Source organism: Phyllostomus hastatus, unplaced genomic scaffold (assembly GCF_019186645.2).
Source record: "Phyllostomus hastatus isolate PE091 unplaced genomic scaffold, TTU_PhHast_1.1 phas_scaffold_28, whole genome shotgun sequence".
NCBI lineage: Eukaryota > Metazoa > Chordata > Mammalia > Chiroptera > Phyllostomidae > Phyllostomus > Phyllostomus hastatus.
The window spans coordinates 5,481,082-5,502,825 of record NW_025334022.1 but is presented as its reverse complement, the minus strand read 5'-3'; the positions used below and the strand labels follow the sequence as shown (position 1 = coordinate 5,502,825).

General features: G+C 35.3%; 1 protein-coding gene and 1 pseudogene across 1 annotated transcript in view; one reads left to right on the top strand and one right to left on the bottom strand.

Annotated features, from left to right (window-relative positions):
* Positions 1-21,744, bottom strand: part of AMMECR1 (AMMECR nuclear protein 1) — a 132,818-nt gene that overhangs the window by 4,904 nt on the left and 106,170 nt on the right. The window contains exons 3-5 of the mRNA XM_045817674.1: positions 21,282-21,396; positions 2,833-2,923; positions 1,354-1,450 (exon numbers count right to left, since the gene is read on the bottom strand). Of these exons, the coding sequence (XP_045673630.1) occupies positions 1,354-1,450; positions 2,833-2,923; positions 21,282-21,396 (303 nt within the window). The remainder of the gene's footprint in view (positions 1-1,353; positions 1,451-2,832; positions 2,924-21,281; positions 21,397-21,744) is intronic.
* On the top strand, positions 8,403-9,656 carry LOC123805002 (annotated as a pseudogene).

Sequence of the window (21,744 nt, the reverse complement as noted above, 5' to 3'; positions counted from 1 at the left end):
CCTTGATCCCTTTTATGTAGAGTAAAGCTTTGATTCGTTCTTCTTTCCTACTTCTGAATAATGACCAAGTCCTTCCATTGCTTCCACAATATTTTCTTTTCCCTCCTTTCTTCCCATCTGACTGCCACAGCTCTTGTTAAGGCTCTCATTTCACCCCCTTGGGATTGCTGGCAGAGATCCTTAGATAATGGCAAAGTCTTCTATCTCATTTTCTGCTTCCAATTCTAATCTTATACCTCCCTAAATCCATCTGTTTTTAAAACCCTTCAATGGCTACCACCTGCCTATAGAATCAGGTCTAAACTTCTTTGTCTGGAACTCAAAAGCCTTATGATCTGATCCAATCTACCTTCTTTCCCACATGCTCCTCTAATGACCACCTTCCATAGGTACACTGAAAGACTGGCCAAATTGCACTATTGAACATTCCTCAGAACCTGCTCAGTATTGGTTCTAGGCCACCTACATGCACTGACTCACAAAGTTTTCTTTTAGGCAATCCTTTTCCTCCCCCACACTCTGCCTGTCAAATATTCCACCTATTTTTTAAGTCTAGGTTCAAATCTACCTCCTCCTTGAAATTGTTCTGTTACCCCCAACCCTCCTGGACTTCCTCCTCCCCCACTTTATGAACTCATGTCATCCATCACATTCTTATATTAAAAATTGCTTTTGTACATGCTCTTCTATTACACTGTGGACTCAGGGAGAGCAGAGATAGAGGCATTTTCAAATTTGTAACTGGTCAGAACTGAGGAGAAAGTCCACTTTTAGATGGTAGGCACTCAATGTAGTTTTATGGAATTAAAATAAATGGAAACCACAACCCATTTTCCTAAAATGTTTGATATTTTCCTTTTAAAACAAGTATCTCTATTATCCCATGCAGAAGTTTATTTAGCATTTGTGAGTCTAGCCTAATTGTATATTTCAGCAAGCTTTCATGGGAAACTTCTATCACTGCCAAAATTCTAAGCTTAAATTCAAATTTGAGGACTGCTTATCATAATCCTGGGGTTCTAAGCCATGTCAAAAGCTAGCCAACAGCTAATTCAGGTAAATTTCTTCAATAATGTAGTGTAAAGGTCCAAAGGATTTGCTTATATAAAGCCAGAGTAATCACACAGAGCTAAAACAAATATGGGAAGGTTGGGCTCATACATTGTACAAGCTTTACTGCCAAGCACAGTTCCATTGTATCCACCCTCAGTAGGGCCCCGCTATGCATTTCCACCCTGTTTCAGAAAAGAGAATCAAGTATAGTTAGAGAGATAAAAAAAACATATCAAAGGCTTATAAGCATATGTATCAAAATGTACTGGTTATCCTTGCACTAGAAAATGCCTTCTGTACCTGGTCAGTTTTATGGTTTTCCTAAATTCATTAGTAATCGGAGCTTTGTATCCTCCTTTCCTCAGTAAGGAGTCTATGGTCTGAATATGGTCCCATCCTGCAGAGAGCAGATCAGATAAAATACAGTTAAGCACATGTAAAAAACACCTTTTGTTAAATATAAAATGACCTTCGAGAAAGTCTGCTATCACTGTCACCAAATGCCATCAACTCTTTTGGTCCTAAAAGCCACACAGAAGAGCCAAGATTTCATTCTGTACAGAAGCAGGTTTCACCACCTGCTTCAAGCTTAAATTCTAGCTATCCATGATGGCTATGGTAGGTAACAGCAATGGCTTCTTTATCTCAACCATGTTTGGAGGGAAGGAGACTGGCAGTAACTGCACCATCACATATCAGTAATAAACCACAAACATTGTACTCTCCTCTAAAAACAGTATCTTTAAAAGGAAGGGAAAAGTCAAAACGTCACTGTGCCAACTCAGTGGTCTTTAGGACTCTCACATGGTAACTGCTGTTCCTAAAGGTATCTTTTGTTGTCAATCAAGTGTATTTGGGTATAATCAAGGGCATTTTTATTGGTTCTGACATGGCATGGCATACTAATGTCCAAGGCCCTCTATCTGTTATGTATGCTTTACAAAGTCAATGGAACTATAGGATTAATACATTTTTTAAAGTAACTCAAATAAATCTTCAGATAGCTGCCTTCAAGATTAATTCTCTTGTGTGGGGGTTTTGCTGTTATGTATCTGACATTTATGATCTAAACATGGGAAAACCAAATTACAAATACTATATGATGAGAAAAAAGCTCTATAAAGTAAATAAGAAATATTCATTTCAATGAGCATGAAACTAGAATTTAGTAGTGGCTACAAAGGACAAAATACTACAGAGTGGAACGTTATTTTGTGTTACAGCGGTGGTTCATAAAGGTTTGTGTTTTTTTCTGCACAATAGAAAAATGTTGATTAGGAAGTACAGACCAAATATATAAAACACTACTTCATGTATTCTCAATGTTCCTAACCTTAATGGGAAACCTACAATCTTAAAAATAGCAGGATGAGTAATGACAACCACTTAAGAATGAAATGTTTGATGCTGACAATGAACTGTGTGGCTGACTGTCAAACAAAAGGCTTATTTATACCATACAAGGGTATAGGGAAAATAGCTCTTCAATTTGTAGCAAACTGTTGCTTAAGATAACACCCAGCTTTTTACAAGTCTTTGCTTTTTTGAAAGTATACATTGGTCTGTTTTCACTGTCAAACTTTAGTGCACAAAATTCAACTTCTGTGTAATTCACCAATTTCATATAGACATTGCAGTGGCAGTGATGGAAGAGTCATTTCTTATAATTTGACATTGATCAATTATCAGACATAACTGCAAGGTCAGATGTTGCATTTCAATTTGTACATTTGTTTAAATTCTTCACCAGATCATATGAAATAAAAGTATAAGAATGACCTTGCTCCTTTGCAACCTCCGGTAGGTAGGTGGCGGTGCGTTTTGATCCTTTTTCATTGATGAATTCTATTCTAATGCCATGTACACCCACCTGAAAGAAATTGGCAGTTTTATTAGTACAGTGTTCTTCATAGAAATAGAAAGAAAAAGTTATAATTTAACTTTCAAGAGAATGCAGTTCTTCCTTTTCCCCTTGTTTTTGGAAGGGCACATCAGTTTTCTCTTTCCAAAGTATTGAGTTTGGGTTTAAATGCCATTTATGATGACCATGAAGACTGAACACATTGATTTGTATGTGCCAAATATTCACTGGGCTACGCTATTCTATTTGGAACCGGAACAACAATTCTAATGTTTTGTGTAGATTAAAACAGTTGATGGCAAGAATCCTGCCCCCACTCCCAAATTATGACTCATGACAAATAAGGAACTTGACCAAGGGAACTGACTTTAGAGAAATCAGCAAACAACTATTCTGTTTTCAGGAACAATCACCAATTTAAATTAAGTTCTGAAACTTCTGGAGCTACTGACTCCCTTCCCAAACTGCCTCATCTCTTAAAGAGACTAGACTGTCATAATTCAAGTATTTGCTTTAGGTTTGAAAGCCATGATAGCCATGGAGACTGAAAACATTGACTTGTATATGCCAGCATGTGCCTGTCTTTGCTATTCTGTGTGGGATCAGAACAACCATTCTGGGGTTATGTGTAGAATAAGACATATATAATCTTAAATTATAGATAGATAAGCAACACAGATCAGACTGAAAAACAATAACAACCAGATCTTACATGATCACTCATTACATATAGGTTTTCTTAAAACAATGTGTTATGGCTTAAAGTAGGCCAGTGACAAGCCCTCACTATCTAGCTGCATCACTGTCCTCAAACTTAAGAGCAATAAAGGTTTCTGTTACTTAGAGCAGGGAATTTGTACAGTTTCTCATCTAACTTTTTTTAATGTGAAACAAACTTTTGGTAATGCCCTAAACAAGATGGTCTTCTAAGGCAGTGTGGGCAATTGCTTGCCAATGTTTTTAAAAAGTAATGTACTTTTTCTGTGATTAGTATCCAATCAAAAGGAATCTGTCCTTTCTCCATATATCTGACATAGAATAGTATATATACAGCTAAAGATCATAAAAACTACAATGCTTGTAAAGATTGATAATAAAAATGAAATTTCAAAAGCTTAACAATTCCATTCTGTTCTCCCAAATCTATGACTGCTTTAGATCATGGTGCCCAAGTGCAAGGTCGTCCAAGGTACTAGAGGGAAGATGTGAGGTCAGATAAATCTTTTTACCCAGGAAGGAGGCTTCTTTTGAGAGCAGATGACTGAAATCAGACCTTTACTCTTTCTGTCTGCATGGTTGTGAAGGTCTAAAAGAGGAAAGGAGGTCCATAAAAATTTCTTTTGCTTCTTCTGCCCTTAGGCTAAAAATTTCTAATCTTTCAGGGAATAAAAAGTCCTCTGGAAAATCCATTTCATTTCTCCCCCAGGTTTTAATCCACCCATCCATTAGAGTCTGTCAGATCTTCTTAGCAGTTTATGTTTTTTATTCAAGCCTATCTCTTCTATCTCTTTGGCTATTTCTTCTATCTATTTAATATCAGTATTCTCATGAATCTCCTTTTGCTGAAAATGCAATCAGGGTAGCTGTTTAGAAACTAACACAATCAGGCCTCCCATGCCCTGTGGGGAATGACTGTGGACAGCTGAGAGGAAATATGAATACTTAGCTATCAGGCATTTCCAGGATAAAGGACATCTACTAATCTCCCCAGTGCCTGACACAGTACTGAGATAGTAACAAATTTGCAATAGCTTCTATATACTGACTTTCTGGTCCGTGACTTTGAAATCTTTCCTTTAACATTATCACATCCTTCATAATTTGTTTTTAAAAATACCCAGCATAATTTCTGCTCCCATCATTCACTGAAGTGAATTTTGCATCTCTAGCTCAATTTATAAAAATCCATCATGTTAAAATTGAAAAAGAATTTTGGTGCTTATTGAGGTTTCTAATAAAAATTGTGGGAGGAAGAATGTTTCCCTATCCATGGCATGAGAATGTTAGACTATGTCAGTGGTGTATAACTGGTATGGGGTGAGAATGAGGGAGGGGACTGCAAAGCTTATCAGAATTTTAGGAAGTTTCATGTTTCAGCAAGTATACAGTTTGAAAAAAGAAAACTCCCCATTGATTTTTATTCTAGGTTAACTAGATAACCTGTACTAATCAGTTGAGCTCTGATAAATTGTAGCTGTGTATTGAAAAAAGTGATTTTGGCAAATTGAAGGTGATTTAGAAACATAAATCCTTTCTCCAACAAAAATTTCAGAGATTTTAAAGCCTAGTAACTTAACAATTAAAAGTTTAAGACCAATTTTATGGTATGTGAATAATATCTCCGTAAGACCAAACTGGAAAGCTTTGTTCACCAAAATAGAAATGGACTTATTCACAAATAAAATTGAGCCACTATTGTATTTTGAGAAGGTACCCAATATCAAATTTGATATTTAAAAAATCAGATTTCTTCCATTTTGAATTAGTGCCACATTTACAATTTTAAGTTCTATTCTGTGTTCCTATGATTCTGAACAATTGAAAGCTCCTGTAAATTGAACTGCAAGTATGATGATTTTAAAGTGAATCCTTTGTGAGAAATAACGTATTTCACAGGTAAAAACTATATTATGCAAAGGTATAAAGCCCTAACCAGAGTCAGTCCCTTTTTTCAACTACTGGAATCAGGACAATGGTAATAATGCTGTAAATGAAATCAAAGTATTATAGCTTTTTGTCACCTGTTGAACAACAGCATTTTCCTTACTCCTAGGACACAGATGCCACCAAATAGTCATACTGTGCAATCAAGACAGGAGAGTGTAAAATGGCCTGCTATGGAGACCGACCAAATCTGGCCAATCTGTGGAAATCACTGACTTTGCAAATTAAGTCATCTCCACTGAAATGAGCACCAAAACTAATGCTCTATTTTTTGAAAGAGGCATCTGTCTGTCACAGCCGCAACTCCAAAATATAACCCTTATGTGTAATAACTGAATCTTCCCTTAGACAGATTGGAAGATCCTTCAGCCCAGCAGCATCCCAAGAGGCAAAGGCTATAGTTATAATTATCAGCTGGATAAGAGATCAACTAACTAGGGAATTGGGATTCCCTGAAGCAAACTTGCTCTAAAACTCTATCACAGTAACTTTCCATTTCTCAGGGTGAATAAGGAGGTAGCATATGGGAAAGCTACATCACCAAACATACCCCTAACTACCATTGCCCAACCACTGCCCAAAGGACTGCCAGGTGGGTAAAATATGGAGACTTGCAAATCTAGTTTTACCAGAGTCTGCAGTCATTTTCAAAATTATTAGAAGGTCTCAGAAAAAAAATGCTTTCAAGGTCCATCAGCTATGATAATATTCTTTTAATCAAGACTGCACTTTTGTTAAGCAAAGCTATAAATCAACTAGAATGGTAGTAAATTAAATGTAGGACTTATAGATAAGAGGATATGGAATTAAACAGAGCTGTATCTGTGTGTGCTGAGAGAACATTAAGACCAGTTCAATAGATTCATATGTCATGCTAAAAAGAAAGCCATATTTATTCCAAACCATTCCGTAGCAAATGATTTTTTCATTAATGCTATTACACAGTCTTTTGTTTTTAACATCACCCAGAATGATTAAACATCAAGATTAATGTTAGGCCTAAAAGGCAGGTTGATTATTCTGGGGTTCATTATTCACTTGGGGGATTATGCATCCCCAGTTCTGCGTGACCTCAGCCCCATCCTCTTTCCTCTCTTGTCTATTTTCTCTATTTGTTCACTCCTATATCAGACAGCATGTGGGCACAGGGAGAAGAGATACATGCAAATTAATCAATTTTGCTACATAATAAAAGATTTGGTAGAAGATTACAAATAATGGCTAAAATGAAGCTACAGACTGTCTGCAGATTTCATTTATCCTCGTTATCTGGTCCCTTGTTAGAATGCAGCTTCATTTAAAACTATTATCCTCTAATGCAGTGACTCTCAACACAGGAGCATTAAAAACTGCCCTCCTCCCACACCATTATAATACATGGTCCATATTATGCTCCTTACAATTGCAAAGTTTAATATACCCTAGTCTGTCTATAAGGCAAGTCTTAGTCCCATAATCCACTAGCAGCACTACCAAAGGGTATCACTTTTACTTGGGAGCCTAATCAGCAAGACAGCAAACAATCTGGATATATTGAAACATGAAACAGGAGGTATCTGTCTGAAAGCATCAATGACTATGAAATGTGTTCTGGCTAAGTCGAATAGGCTCCACCCAAACCGTGGATCATTTGGTTCCACAATTACTTCCACAGTCCTGACCCTCAAAGCTAAATCTGCCCCTGGTCACATCCTGTCCAATAAAACCAATTTACTTCCACAGGTTCATCACATCTTAGCAAATGGCACAGTTAGTTCCACTCTTCCCCATTTTCAGAATCAAATGTTGGGTTTCCCTGTAACAATACGGCCATAGCTCACTCCATTGATTTTCAGTAAGTTCACCTTCAAAAAAATATCTGGAGGGAGAAGAATCAAAAGTTATTTGAAATATCTTTGTTGATGATATTTTGCAAAATATGCTTTACAACTAACAAAGCAGTACTGGTCAGTCATTCACTTAAGACTGGCCTGGCAAGCTCCATATACCAGTTCCATCCATCGAATGAAAGGATGCTGTTCCTAATGAGAGTAGCTCAGGATGTCTGACACACTCCCTAACATTTAGAGGCTGGCATCATAGAAGATATGCATGCGTTCTTACAAAACATCCTGTGGTACTACGGACAGAAAAAAAAATCATTGCACTGAACAGTCCATGAATCTGATCCAGAGTCTGACATTTCTTATATTCTCAGGAGGAAAAAGCCATATGGGGCATTTCTCCTAAAAGCACAGAAACCACAGTGCAGCATGGTCCACTCTTTCACATATGGCCCCACAGTAGCTTCTGCCCTATTCCCAGCTCGGCCCTCTGAAGACAGTGACTCTTCTCTTTACCAATGAAAGCAAATTTAACACAGGGGAGGAAAATATTCCAAATGTGAGCCTACTCCAAGTTTATCCTCCTGAATGATTCATATGTGGGCAAGAAAAATTAAGATTTTAATCATAAAGGCTGATGACAGTTTGTGCACATTCTAATGAATCACTTTCCCCTCTTCTGATATACTACCCCCAAAAATGTAGACTACATATTGGCCATATCTGCCCATCAAATCCTCAAAGTTGTGATTTTTGCATTGCTTGAATCCACCTACCAATTTCAGAAGTCGGTCTGCTGTTTTGAAGGTGCCCATCTGATTAACAATTAACACTTAACATCTAACAATTGTTAATAAAGAACACCTCAGATTCTGGACAGCTAATACATTTTAAAAACAGTGTTGCAAGGCGAGCTGGCGGCGCTGGGAAGAAGAGACACAGCAGTCACCCTTAGTGATCCTTTGGCCTGGGTCTGCTGGACCGGGACCTGAAAAATAGCCACAATGGCCAAAAATGGCAATGAAAAAATTGCTGTTCTGGAGGCTAAAATCTGTCATCCAATTGAGAATTACTTTGGTGACTTTAATTTGCCATGGGACAAATTTTTAAAGGAACAAATCGAACTGGATGAAGGCTGGGCACCTCTGGAAATAATGATAAAATTCAATAGGTTAAACCACCTAACAACAAACTTTAATGTAATAGTAGAAGCATTGAGCAAATCAAAGGCAGAACTCATGGAAATAAGGTAATATAAAACCAAAATCAAAAGATCTCCAAACAAACCCCTCCCTGAAGTGACTGAGGAGTATAAAAATGATGTAAAAAACAGATGTTTATATTAAAGGCTTTCCTATCAATGTAACCCCTGATGACATAAAAGAATGGTTAGAAGATAAAGGTCAAGTGCTAAATATTCAGATGAGAAGAACATTGCACAAAGCATTTAAGGGATCAGTATTTGCTGTGTTTGATAGCACTGAGTCTGCTACAAAGTTTGTGGAGAACCCTGGGCAAAAGTACAGACAGATCGGCTAGTACTTTTCAAGGAAGATTACTTTGCAAAAAAAAAAAAAAAATGAAGATGAAAAGCAAAATAAAGTGGAAGCTAAATTACGAACTAGACAAGAGAAAGAAGAAAAACAAAAGTTAGCAGAAAATACTGAAATCAAATCTTTAGAAGAAAAGATTGGCTGCTTGCTGAAATTTTGGGGGGACCTAGATGATCAGACCTGTAGGGAAGATTTGCACATTCTTTTCTCAAATCATGGTGATATAAAATAGATAGGCTTTGCTGGAGGAGCAAAAGAAGAAATAATTCTATTCAAAGAAAAAGCTAAGGAAGAACTGGACAAAGCCAAAGATGCTAACAATGGTAACCTACAACTAAGGAACAAAGAAGTCATATGGGAAGTACTAGATGGAGATCTGGAAAAAGAAGCATTGAAAAAATCATAGTTCAATAGGAATCCCTAAACAAATGGAAGTCAAAAGGTTGCAGATTTAAAGGAAAACAAAAGGGAAATAAAGCTGCTCAGACTGGGTCTGCTAAAGGAAAAGTACAGTTTCAGGGCAAGAAAATGAAATTTAACAGTGATGATGAACATGATGAAAATGGTGCATGTGGGACAGTAAAAAGAGCAAGAGAAGAATCAGACAAAGAAGAAGCTTTATCAAAACAGCAGAAAACAGAAAATGGTGCCATGCCCAAGACCAGTAGTTTACTGAACGAATTGTTTGTTCACTTTAATTAGATTTTCTGTTGCTTCTGTCTTTGGGGACTTTTAAAAAGAAAACCGAATTAGGTGCACTGTAATGTCCACCTGTAAGAAAGGAAAATTTTTTGTTGTTTAGCTTGTATGTTTTTTGTTATCCAAATGACGATTTTTTTTTATGTACAGTTCTATGTTATTTCAGATAATTCAAATATCAAAAGAAAGACTCTGGCACTAAATTGTCTTTGTAATATGAGAATTTATTAGTACAAACTAATAAAACATACTATACTAAAAGAGCAAAAACTGAGTTTATATTTTCTTGTTCTGCCCAAAGTATTTGAGAAAAAGTTTAACTTAGATCAGAGTATTTGCTGTTGATTATAGGCCATTCCATAATCTGTTTCCCAGTCTGGCTTTCTGTATTTACTTGGGTGATTTGATAACATTAGACATAATTACTTATAATAAAAGTTCAAGAGGTTTACTGATTTCTTTTTATGAAATTTGTATGATACTGGCAGGTCATATCGCAGCTCTATAAAACAAAAAAGCTACCCAAGGATAAAAATTCTATTTCCAAGCATTTGCCAGCCTTAACTAAAAACTACCCCACGAATTAAAAAAGCACTAAATGCTGATAAACTGAACATTCTAGACCTGTCACTGTAACCTGGTATCCAAGGACTGCTGTGATGTATCCCCAAGATTAGCCATGGCAAATTGAGTTTGGCATTTCTGCTATTTTGGTCACTTATACCAAAATTTGAGGTTATAGGGAAGAGTTTACAAGGATAACAAGTGGACAAAAAGTATATCACATGAAAATGATAGTTCCTATTTTTAATTTCCCAATGAATAGCTGGCAATCTCATAATAACTATGCTCACTTTAAAATTTTGTATGGATTTTAGTAGTGATAGTAAGTAGCTAATTATTTTCCTACTAAACTCTCAAATGAAAATCCATTTTTTCATATTCTTTCTTTCTAAAGAATAATGTAAGTTCTCCAAACTTACTACTGATCCATTTCAGAGGGATAACAATGAGTCTACCTATCCCGTCATATCTGACAACATAAATTCTAACTCTAGGTCACAGCTCTCAAATTTTAATGTGCAGTCAAATTGTCTTCAAATAAAATCTTGTTGAGGTGCAGGATACAATTCAGTAGCTTTGGGTGGAGACCAAAATTCTGCAAGTCTGACAAGCTCCCAAGGGACGTCAACACTGATGATCTAAGGACCATACTTGTAGTAGTAAGCCCCTGGTTTGGTATACTACTGGATCTGTTCTAAGGTGCTCCGTGTTGCACATTCTTAGACCTTAAACTACATAAGGAGTGACAATACTAAACAAAATAGGAAGACTGACCTTTTACACATTATAATAATAATTATTATTTTCTTTTAGTTAGCACCAAGATTTATTTTCTTTTTCTTTCTTTTCTTGATACATTAATAATTATTAAGAACAGTAATAGATCTAGTTAAATGGTAATACCATAGTACTCATTCCTAGTTTATTATTGTGTAAAAAACATTTCCCCTTTATTATACCCTTATTTCAGGCTTATCAAAATCATTTGGATTACAGTTAGCTTCTCATTGTATGCTTTTCTCATTTTGTGAATATTATCGAAGTTACTAATAAAAATACAGTAAGTATGAAAAAACAGTATTTCGGTAATTGTTTTTAACTCAGTAATTTTTACTTTTGTAAACCTTAACAATCGTAAACATGAACTATGTTTTTGTTTATAAAAATAGTACATGCACATTACCAAAAAATCCCTTTAGAAGAGTATAAAGAAGAAAATAAAAATGACCTGGAATTCTAGTCCACCTAAGGCCAACTCTTGCTTTTGTTATTTAAAAAATAATCTCCTAAAGGTACTGAGACGTTGCAAAGGAATACACACACGCACACACACAACCTCACAATATATATTGTTAGGCTGTTTTTATCTATGACCTGACCAGTTCCTGTAGCTGTCCTTGCTTTCAAATCTACTTTAAGTGAGACACTTTTAGAAGCAGAAAAAATAATATAAAAATGAATTAAAAATGCTAGAAAAATTAATTTAAAATGATAATTGATTGCAAAGCCATCACTGGGGCCCAAGTAACCTTTTAATATAGTTTACTATAAAAACTGTTTCATCATCTACCTCAGATGAGATTACATTTTTCTAATGTTATTTGGTGTAATACAAGAGCAAAGCTCCCCTTGACAAAAATACATATGTGTTGCTCTTCTCTAAAATCCTTTGCAAATTAGTTACCTTGAGCTTGGAAAGTAGTTTAATCTCCATGGACCAATTCTTGGCTTTTCCACAGCTTACTTAACCAAGGACCAATTAGTGCCAATTTTGATTCATGTAGGAGAGTTAGACATCTTGTCTGTCAGGAACATAAGCCTGCCAATTTATTTCACAAAGGCTACTGAACAGTGATCTGATAATAATTATTTTAACTAATAGCAGACACACAGCTCTAAAATACCTGAATTAGGTAATAATCACCCCCATGAACTTTTAAAGAATTAGTTAAGACTTTAAATAAAGCATGGCTGATGAAGAAGTGCTTTGAAAAGCTATGAAGCCAAACATGTTTATATATCATTTTCAATGAAAGAAACTGCTCTTGCATTACGGATTTGCAGGGAACCTGTGACAGCTCAAGAGTGCAATTAAGGGGGGGGAACCCATTACTCTGTACTGATCAATTATAATGAACATTCCTTAAAAATTGAACATCCTAAAGCTTTCCAAAGAAAGTTCAAACGACACAGGTGACCTTTAAATTAAAAAGCCTGCTTTTAGTAAAAAGTTAGAAAAATGTATTCCTAACTTTATTAAGGGGATATGAATTTATAGACAGGGAAACTAAAGCTTTAAAATTTTCTTAAAATCCAGAGATGTGAATTAGTTTGTTTTTCAAAGGCTGAGGGGAAAATACCTCTTGGCATACCTAATATAAAATAATATTGTTTGCCTGATAAGAAACTAAGAAAAATTTTATTCTGGTTAGAACTGTACATTGATTATCTGACTCAATATGGTTTTACTCAGTCTACAAAAGAGATTTGTTCCTAAAAACTTACATATGAGTTGAATTTATATAAACTTAGTTATGAAGAAGACAATAAAGCAACCCTATAGTGAGTCTTTCTGCAAAGCAAAATGTCTAATTGTAAAGTGAATAATCACTCCTTAATACATTTGCTTAATTTAGATTTACACATATAATGTTGCCTTAAAACAGGGATGGTATAGTAATAAAATAGAGCTATGTATGGTTTAGAATGGAGTATTTTTCTTCCTAAAGAAAATTATTTAGAGAAAAAGAAATCTAGAATGTGCAATTTCAAAAACTGAACTTTTTTTTTACTTTTGTTGCCTACATTTAAGGTAGCAATAATTAATTTAAAAGTTAAGGACCTCTTATTACTTCTCAACAGTTAGTGGTGGTTCAATCTCTGGGAGTAAAATGAAACACACGTCATTTTTAAAAGGAGATTTACAGTATCATACTCTGTCAGCACCCAAATGACCTCGGGTATTATGCAGTCCAACTTTTCTAGCATTCTGATGAGGAAACAGAGACCCAGAAAGGTTACCAAGCTGGGTAGTGGTAGTCAGGAAAAGAACCCAAATCTCCTTATTCCCAAAAGGCAGGACTCTTTTTTATTAAGTGCTGGAGAGACACACACACACAGAGGCAAACTATACAGGAAAGAATACCATAATGCAACTACTAAGGAAAGGGCTAGAAGAGTTGATAGAGTCGTGGGAAGCAGGAAAACATCCCTCCTTGCCCACCGAACAACACACTGAAAGAAAGCAGGAAGCAACTGGAGGAGGCCTAAGAATGAACAACACAGCACATTTCACTAAGAGTACCAATAGCTAATGGAAATTTGTATTCCTTAAATCACCTTCTAGATGTTACTTTACTTTGTTTGGCTTGCTTCCTCACTAGGCTTCTGATACACCAACTTGTTGGTTCACAGCAAATTCTTTCTAGGTGGCCAGGAAGTGTGAAATATTCCTTTCCCAGTGTCCCACAGCACTTGAAAAACATTTAGAGTAGAGCATCAGGACAAAGGCTAGATTATCGTTAAGGATAGTGATATCTTATATAAAAATCTCAAGCTCCCTAAGAGGATACTGAAAATCATTTTCTCAGATATATAAAGCATGTGTGTGTGTATGTATATGTATAAATGTGTGTGTGTGTGTGAGAGCATATAAAGCCTATATGTCTGTATGTATATACAGATATAAAGATATAGTCTATATATAGATATATAGATCTATATGAGTTTAGATGGATATATGATATATAGGCTTCATATATCTATATCTATATAGAGTTACAAGGGGAGACCTAAAAACCCCAGAATTATCTTGTAGAGGGCAGGCCCTTTGTAGTACAGGCTTCCCCTGCTAGGTGAGTGTTCCAGGAACCCATCTGTATCACTGTACCAGCTGGCGTTATTGTGAGAGGCTACATTTGGCTTCAGGGAATTTTTTTTGAAGATTCTTTCAACATGTTTGCCCATTTCATGATGGCTGGTTTACAAGTGCACCTGCCCTCACTGTGCTAAGTGTTCAGCAGTTTTTGATAAAAAAATGGCATGACCCCTGTGCCCCACCTTCTCTATTCACCTGATCCTGTCCCCAGCGACCTTTTTGGTTGTTTCCCTGGATGGAACTGTCCTAAAAGGGAAACATTTTGCTGATGTGGAAGAGGTAAAACAAAAAACAGTGGAAGCACTAAAAGCCATCAAAATTAACAAATTCAAAAACTGTTCTGAGCAATGGGAAAAAATGTTTCAATTAGTGTATTGCATCAAGTTGAGAGTACTTGAAGGTGACTGAAGTTTAAAGATGTAAGAACAAATACACAGTTTTTAATAAATAAATTCTGGTTTTTCAGGTCCACCCCGTGTGTGTGTGTGTGTGTGTGTGTGTGTGTGTGTGTGTGTGTAGGCTTCATATAGATATAGGCTCCATACATCTAGGAAATATATATATATATATTTATATATATAAATAGATCATATATATATAAAGATATATATAGAGAGAGATTTCTAGATATATATATCAGAAACATATCTATATATCTATAATAGACATATTTATATATCTATTATAGGTATATAAGTATATGTATACTTATATATCTATAAATATTGATATTGATATCAATACAGATATATAGGATTTTAAGGCCACAATCTTAAGTTAGAAGAGAAGCAAGACATGGTGTATATCATAGTTGAGGAAAATAAGTAAGGGGGTAGACAGAACATATACATTAAACTAGAAGACATTTCACTTGGTATCTCAGTGAGTCATGTTAACCATCTGTGTGTGAATGGGAACTTTGTTTTCAGTGGTAATTAAGAGGAGCTAGAAAAATGTAAATCTCTAAGGGAAGAGGGAAGATGAAAAGGACAACATGAACTTCCAAAATAAATGAGAGATAACAATGGTAGCCAATTTATTCATTTCATCTGTTTACTCTCATGAAGGTTGTTACAAAGCATGATATTATTAACTGCAACCAAATACTTCAGGAATGACCTGTGATCGCTCAAGAGGTGTGCTTTGAGATTGCTTTTAAAGTGAAATGCACCTCTCTCAGTACAGGAGTCCAACAAGCTCATGTACAGTGACAGATACTTTAGGGACAGAGTGAGACGAAGGGTTGTAGTCTAGCTCTAAAATGCTGGGACAGATTTTTAAAAATTTTGACACCCCTTCCCCTTTGCCTGCTTCCACCTAGCCCCTGTCCCCCACCATACTGTTGTCTGCGTCTAAGGATGATGCACATATATATATTCTTTGGCTAACCCCTTCACCTTCTTTTATCCAGTCTCACCACACTCCTCCCCTCTGATAGCTGTCATCTGTTTCATGTATCCATGCATCTGGTTCGTCAGTTTATTTTGTTCATTAGATTCCACATAAAAGTGAGGTCATTTGTCTTTCTCTGACTGGCTCATTTTGCTTAGCATAGTAATCTGCAGGTCCATTCAAGCTGTCAGAAAGGGTAAGAGTTCCTTCTTTTTTACAGCAGGGGCAGATTTTTGACATCACACAATAATCATGCTGGCCAGCCCAACCCAGCACAGGGTGATTCCATCTAATTATTGGGTGTTAAAAGGAACACTCTATCTTAGGACAGTAATGTTTTGCCCAAGTGATAGTGTTCTATACAGGTGAGACAGCAGTGATCCAGGAGCTGGATATCTCAAAAAGTGAAAATGTTATTAATCTACTAAAATGTGATCTATTGGTCTACTTTAGAATATAGAAACTATTTGTTCCTCATGCCTTCAAAATGATCATGTCTCTAAACACTGAAATAAAAGATGCCTGACTATATACATTTTAGAAAATGTTTTGTCTTCTGTCAGCAAATTGCTACAGGAGCTTTCTACAAGATCATTGGTAGGATACTTGCTATATACAAGTTCTTCTTCCAACAAAAAGCTTATTCATTTATATCATCTTGAAAATGAGCAACTACAAGGTGACATACCCAGAATTATCCCTCAAGTTAAACTCTAGCTATTATAGTATCATTGGTTTTATATCTTTTCAAGTCTTTAAAATTAAGAAACCTGGCTCCCAAATAATGTTAACTATACAAGTTCCAGGCTATATATCATATTAGAGGACTCCAACATGCTACATGAGCTTTTATTTGTTTTTAAAGCACCATGTCTGTCAATCATCCTGTCAATTAAGAGAATGCTATTAATAGAATAACACAGAACAATGGTAATAAGTTATTGTTTTCAAACACAAGGCAGAACACTTCAGATTTCTCCCCAGGGAAGTAATTTTGCTCATTTAACAACCATTTTAGTCCTGTAGGTAGACATTTCAATTTATCAGTTAATGACTTTTCCCTCCAAGTCATTCACTTTTCATTCTTCTCATACCTACCAGGGCAATTAAATAGATCATGGTGCTGGCAATGATCAGCCATTCTTAGAAAGAGTGAACCACTATCCCAATTTGTGTTTACAGCCTTTTATGGATGGTTTTGCTGTTTTTAATAACTACCTAGGCTCCTTGAGAAGCTACATATAGACATTCACTTTAAATGTGATAATTACTGTTTTGAGGAAATAATAACATATGGAGACATTACTGATCATTCTGTCAATTCAACAATGACTTGAAATTAATTACATCCACTTTTGAAACCATTTTTCACACATTCCTTACCTTATCAAATAGAATCATATAAAATACAAGCATTCTAGCCTCTAAAACAAAGTCTGATGTAAATCTTACTTTCCTACTAAGTGCCATTATAAAATTAGGGACATGTTACAAAAAGAGCATTCCAAAATAGGCTGTTAAAAAGCTTGGATGAAGAAGAGAGTAAGATAGTAGCCAGCCTGTAGCAGTTCACTCGCTTACTAATCATTTGAAAATTAGGTAGGTATTACTATTGGTCACATCCCTCATCCTCATGACCACAGGGATGTCTCTCTTGTTATCTAAGTTACCTACCTCTGTGCTTCAGGACTTTTAGTCAGTGCCCTCACTTTGCTTTGATATGGGCATTTTTGTCTCTTTAACTAGGAGTTCTGCTGCAGTAACATGCTTTGCCAGTGGGGGTTAACTCTCAAATGGTACTTCCACCAGAAAAAGCCCCATGTTAAAGGCTTCTGCTTATGTAAAACATACTTATTCCTGATCTTTGACTTAAAAATTCCCTATTAAAATTCTGTAATCACCTCCTGTTCCCCTCTCTGGCATAAACATATATAGCACTTTGCATTTCAGGTTAAAATTAGATACTTATCATAAACAGGACATTTCATTCTTGGAAGAAAAATTGTAACTATTTGACAGTGTGATATCTCTCAAAATGAAATGTGTACTTTCATAATATAGACAAACTTGTTATACAAAGATAAACCATAAAAAAGACTTCCTCATAATCCTCTTTTTAATAGAGACTGTATATTCAAGACAATTTCAGTTACATAAACAAATATACAGATTTATACATACAATGACACAGAAAAATAATTGGAAGAGACATTCCAAAATGTTAAGAGTGGTTATCTCAGAATCGTGTAATTATGAATGTCTTGCATTTCTTCCTTTATATTTTTTGAATTTTAAGTTTTCATCTTCAGTAAATTAGAATTAATATATTATTATAGAAATAGATTTAAATACATCTATGCATATGAATATATCCTTTTTTATTGTGGTAAAATACACATAATACCAAACTTTCCATTTTAATCATTTTAAAATGTACAATTCAGGGACATCAAGTACATTCACAATGTTGTATACCATCACAACTATCTAGTTCCAGAACGTTTTTGTCACCCCAAACAGAAACCCTGTACTCATTAAGCAGCACCTCCCATTCACCTCTTCCCCCTCATCTCCTGGAAACCCTAATATGCTACTAATCTCTACAGATTCTCCCATTCTGGATATTTCATATAAATAGAATCATGCAGTATGTGGCCTTTTCTGTCTGGCTTCTTTAACTTGAATCATGTTTTCAAGGTTCATTCACATTGTAGCATGTATTAGTACTTTTTTTCTATTTATGGTTGAATAATATTAAATTGTGTAGATATACCATATTTTGTTTCTCTCTTAATCCGTTCATAGACATGGGGTGTTTCCACCCTTTGGCTTTTGTGAATATGGCTGTTATGAACGTCCATGTACAAGTTTTTGTTTCAACATCTGTTTTCATTTCTTTTGGGTATATATGTAGGACTTGAATTATATTGACATATACTTTTAAACATTGCCTTTACAGAATTATTAAGGATGAACCTTATAACATCATTCTATAATAATACTGTTCTGTTTTCAATCACAATCACTGACCATGGCACAGTTTTTTAAACCCCAAATCACATTCTTATACCTTAAAAGGTAATTTTTACCCTTACTCTTTGGGAACAAATTTCCCTTATACTAAAATACCTTAAATTATGAGAACTAACTGAAAAGTACAGTCTTTTCCTTTTAGCATAGCCATTGTAGCAGTACCTAATTCACTTACAAGTGCTTATATATTTAAAGTACTAAGATAGTTTGTATTTTTTGTTGGTACTTTAACAGGAAAGGATCATTAAATAGACACCATTAAGGCTTAATATTTAAGCCTTAAGGAATGTATTAAATATATAACACCAAGTAGAAGCAATATAGAATCTTCCTGAAATTGAAACCAGACAGGATAAATAAACCATGAATGAGTACACAGTACTGATTCTTAAGTGCCTGACCTCCCACCTTCCTATCACAAAGCTGATACATGTCATGGACATAAAACCCCAATAATATCAATGTTAACTTTAACTATAGACGGTGTTTGAAGAGGGCTAAAGAAGATGATGAGGGACTCTGTGATTACCCATACCTATTTAAAAATGGTTAGATTCTCCCAGTGTTCCCTCCTGACAAACACATGCACACACATATATGTAATATACATTCATTCACATGCACACACACATATCTGAACTACACTTCCAACTCAGTGGCTGCCATTAAGGATAAAAGTGTTTTTGTAGCTCAGTCATTCCCTAGATATGAGGCTTCCCCTCCCTGTTATTAATCCCACCCTTACTATAACACAGTACCTTGAAATTCAGAAAGCAGAAATAAAATTCTAGCTAGAAAAGAAGGAACAGCCTTAAACAGTAAAAGAACCACCCAAACTATAATATTAGTCAATAGGGGATATGATTTGTGATCATTTAAAAATAAGTACTACGCAATATTTCTGTAATATTGGTAGACTTCTGTTTAAGAAAAATTCAAATAGGAACAATACATTTATAGCAAACAACCAATTAAGGATGTTTAATTGTATAAAAGGCTTTACACATTCTAACTTTGCTAGGATCAACACTATCAACTAGTTTCACTTTTTCCTTTACAAAAAAATCTTAAGATGCTCTCATATTCTGATAATGCTCCAAAAAACCCTACAACAAATCCAGAAGAACTCTTTCACCCTACTCTCTGCACAATTTTTTAAATACCTCTGGCACCCTGGCTGGTGTGACTCAGTGGTTTGGGCACCGGCCTGCAAACCAAAGCATCACCGGTTGATACACAGTCAGTGCACATCCCTGGGTTGCAGGCCAGGTGGGAGCCTGTGGGAGGCAACCACACACTGATGTTTCTTTCCTTCTCTTTCTCCCTCCCTTCCCCTCTCTAAAAATAAATAAAATCTTTTAAAATAAAAATATACCTCTGGTATAGCAACAATAATTTATATCATAGAAATTATGCAAATGAAGACTAAGAACTTTATAAAAGTCTTATTTTGCATGTGGAAAAACTGAATGGCAATGGAAAAAGTTGTCTAAAGTCTCACTAGGAATTAGGACAATGCTAAAAATAAAACTCAAATCCAATGAACTATCAAGACAGTGATCAGTCCACAAGGCAAAATGTCTCAGTTACCATGGGGGATAGGCATTCTAAAAGGTAGTAGAATTAAAACATGTTATATCATAATGATACAATCATGCCACTTATGAGTGTGTGTGTAAGAGAATGCTATGTATATCATTGAACTCCCTAAGTTTTGTTCTTACAGATTATTTATTATTATTTTTATTCACTTATTTTTTTGTGCTTTGTATATACTCCCTTTCTCTGCTATTAGACTATAAGATGGTTTATGGTGGGAACCAAATCTTAGTACTTTTATACATGTAGCATAGTGCCTTAAAAACAGTAGGCATTCAATGTGAGCATGTATGTGTGTAAAGATTCATAGACATATATTTGACTATCTCCTCCTAACCACCAAAGCAGGTTATTGTGAGAATCTTTGAAATTCCTTTAAAAAAATCTAACCCCACATATTACAGAATAAAAATATGATCAATATAGACTACTCCAATAATGGCAATGCACAGAGATACCCAAGATATAACCTTAAAGGTGGCCAAGAATTAGCATAATTTAACTCTAATTAACTAATGCCCTATCATTATCTATAAGCTGGTGTATTTCCCCAGGTGGTGTGATATCCTAACTCTTTTGCTCCTTGACTCTTAGATTTATCCTCTGACCACCTAATTGCTTGGTGGCAGTTACACTAGAGGGCATCACGATGTAAGTAAGAGGAGAAATAAATTCTAATCAGTCTTCTTTATTACTTATTAACAGCTTTTATGAGGCTCTCTGAGAAGTAATAAGACAAAAATGAAGAGCAGTTTCAGTTTGGGATTAAAACAACACATGGAACTTTGCCTTAAAAACAAAAAACAAAAACCCAAAAAACAACTGCAAACTGAAAGGTCGCTCTTTTGATTCCCAGTCAGGGCACATGCCTAGGCTGTGAGTCAGATCCCCAATAGGGGGCATGTGAGAGGCAATGGATCATACACCATATTTCTATCCCTCTCTTTCTCCCTCCCTTCCCCTCTCTCTAAAAGTAAATAAATAATAAAATCTTTAAAAAAAACCCTCCTTCATATCTCTTTGATCAGCTCTGAGGTTTATTCATGTTACTCTATCTTCACTATAGTAGAGAATGGGCTGAAAGAGTTATTTTATGGGCCTAATTTTAAACAATTACTCACAAGTTACTTTCCATTCTCTTTAAAATTTTTCTATAGTCTTACCTCCCAGTCCAAATAATCACAGACATCTTCAAAGTTAGTGAGCAGAGACACTGAGCAGAAGAGCCGTGGCAGTTCATCCCTTGTCATTGGGGGAAAACGGCTATCTTTAAGGGCACTGTTGAAAACAAAGCAAATATTAAAGGAATCACTAGATATGAGAGTTCCTAATTTCAAATGCAGACAATCATTTGAAAAAGAGATTAAAAATATCAGTAAGGTGACAAAGATGCCAATAATCTTCAAATGTATTCAAACGCCCCAAAGATTTTGTCATCTTTTAATTCAAGAGATTGTATTTACTAGTCAATCTTGTGACCAATTCAATTGTAAAGAATGAATGATCAATCACATTTCCTCTACAGTCATTTCCTAGTGTACTTTCCTGTTACTCACAGAATCTGAAAATGTTTTATTTTACTTTTGAGGAGAATAAAAATAATACTACTGGAAACTTATGGGAAGA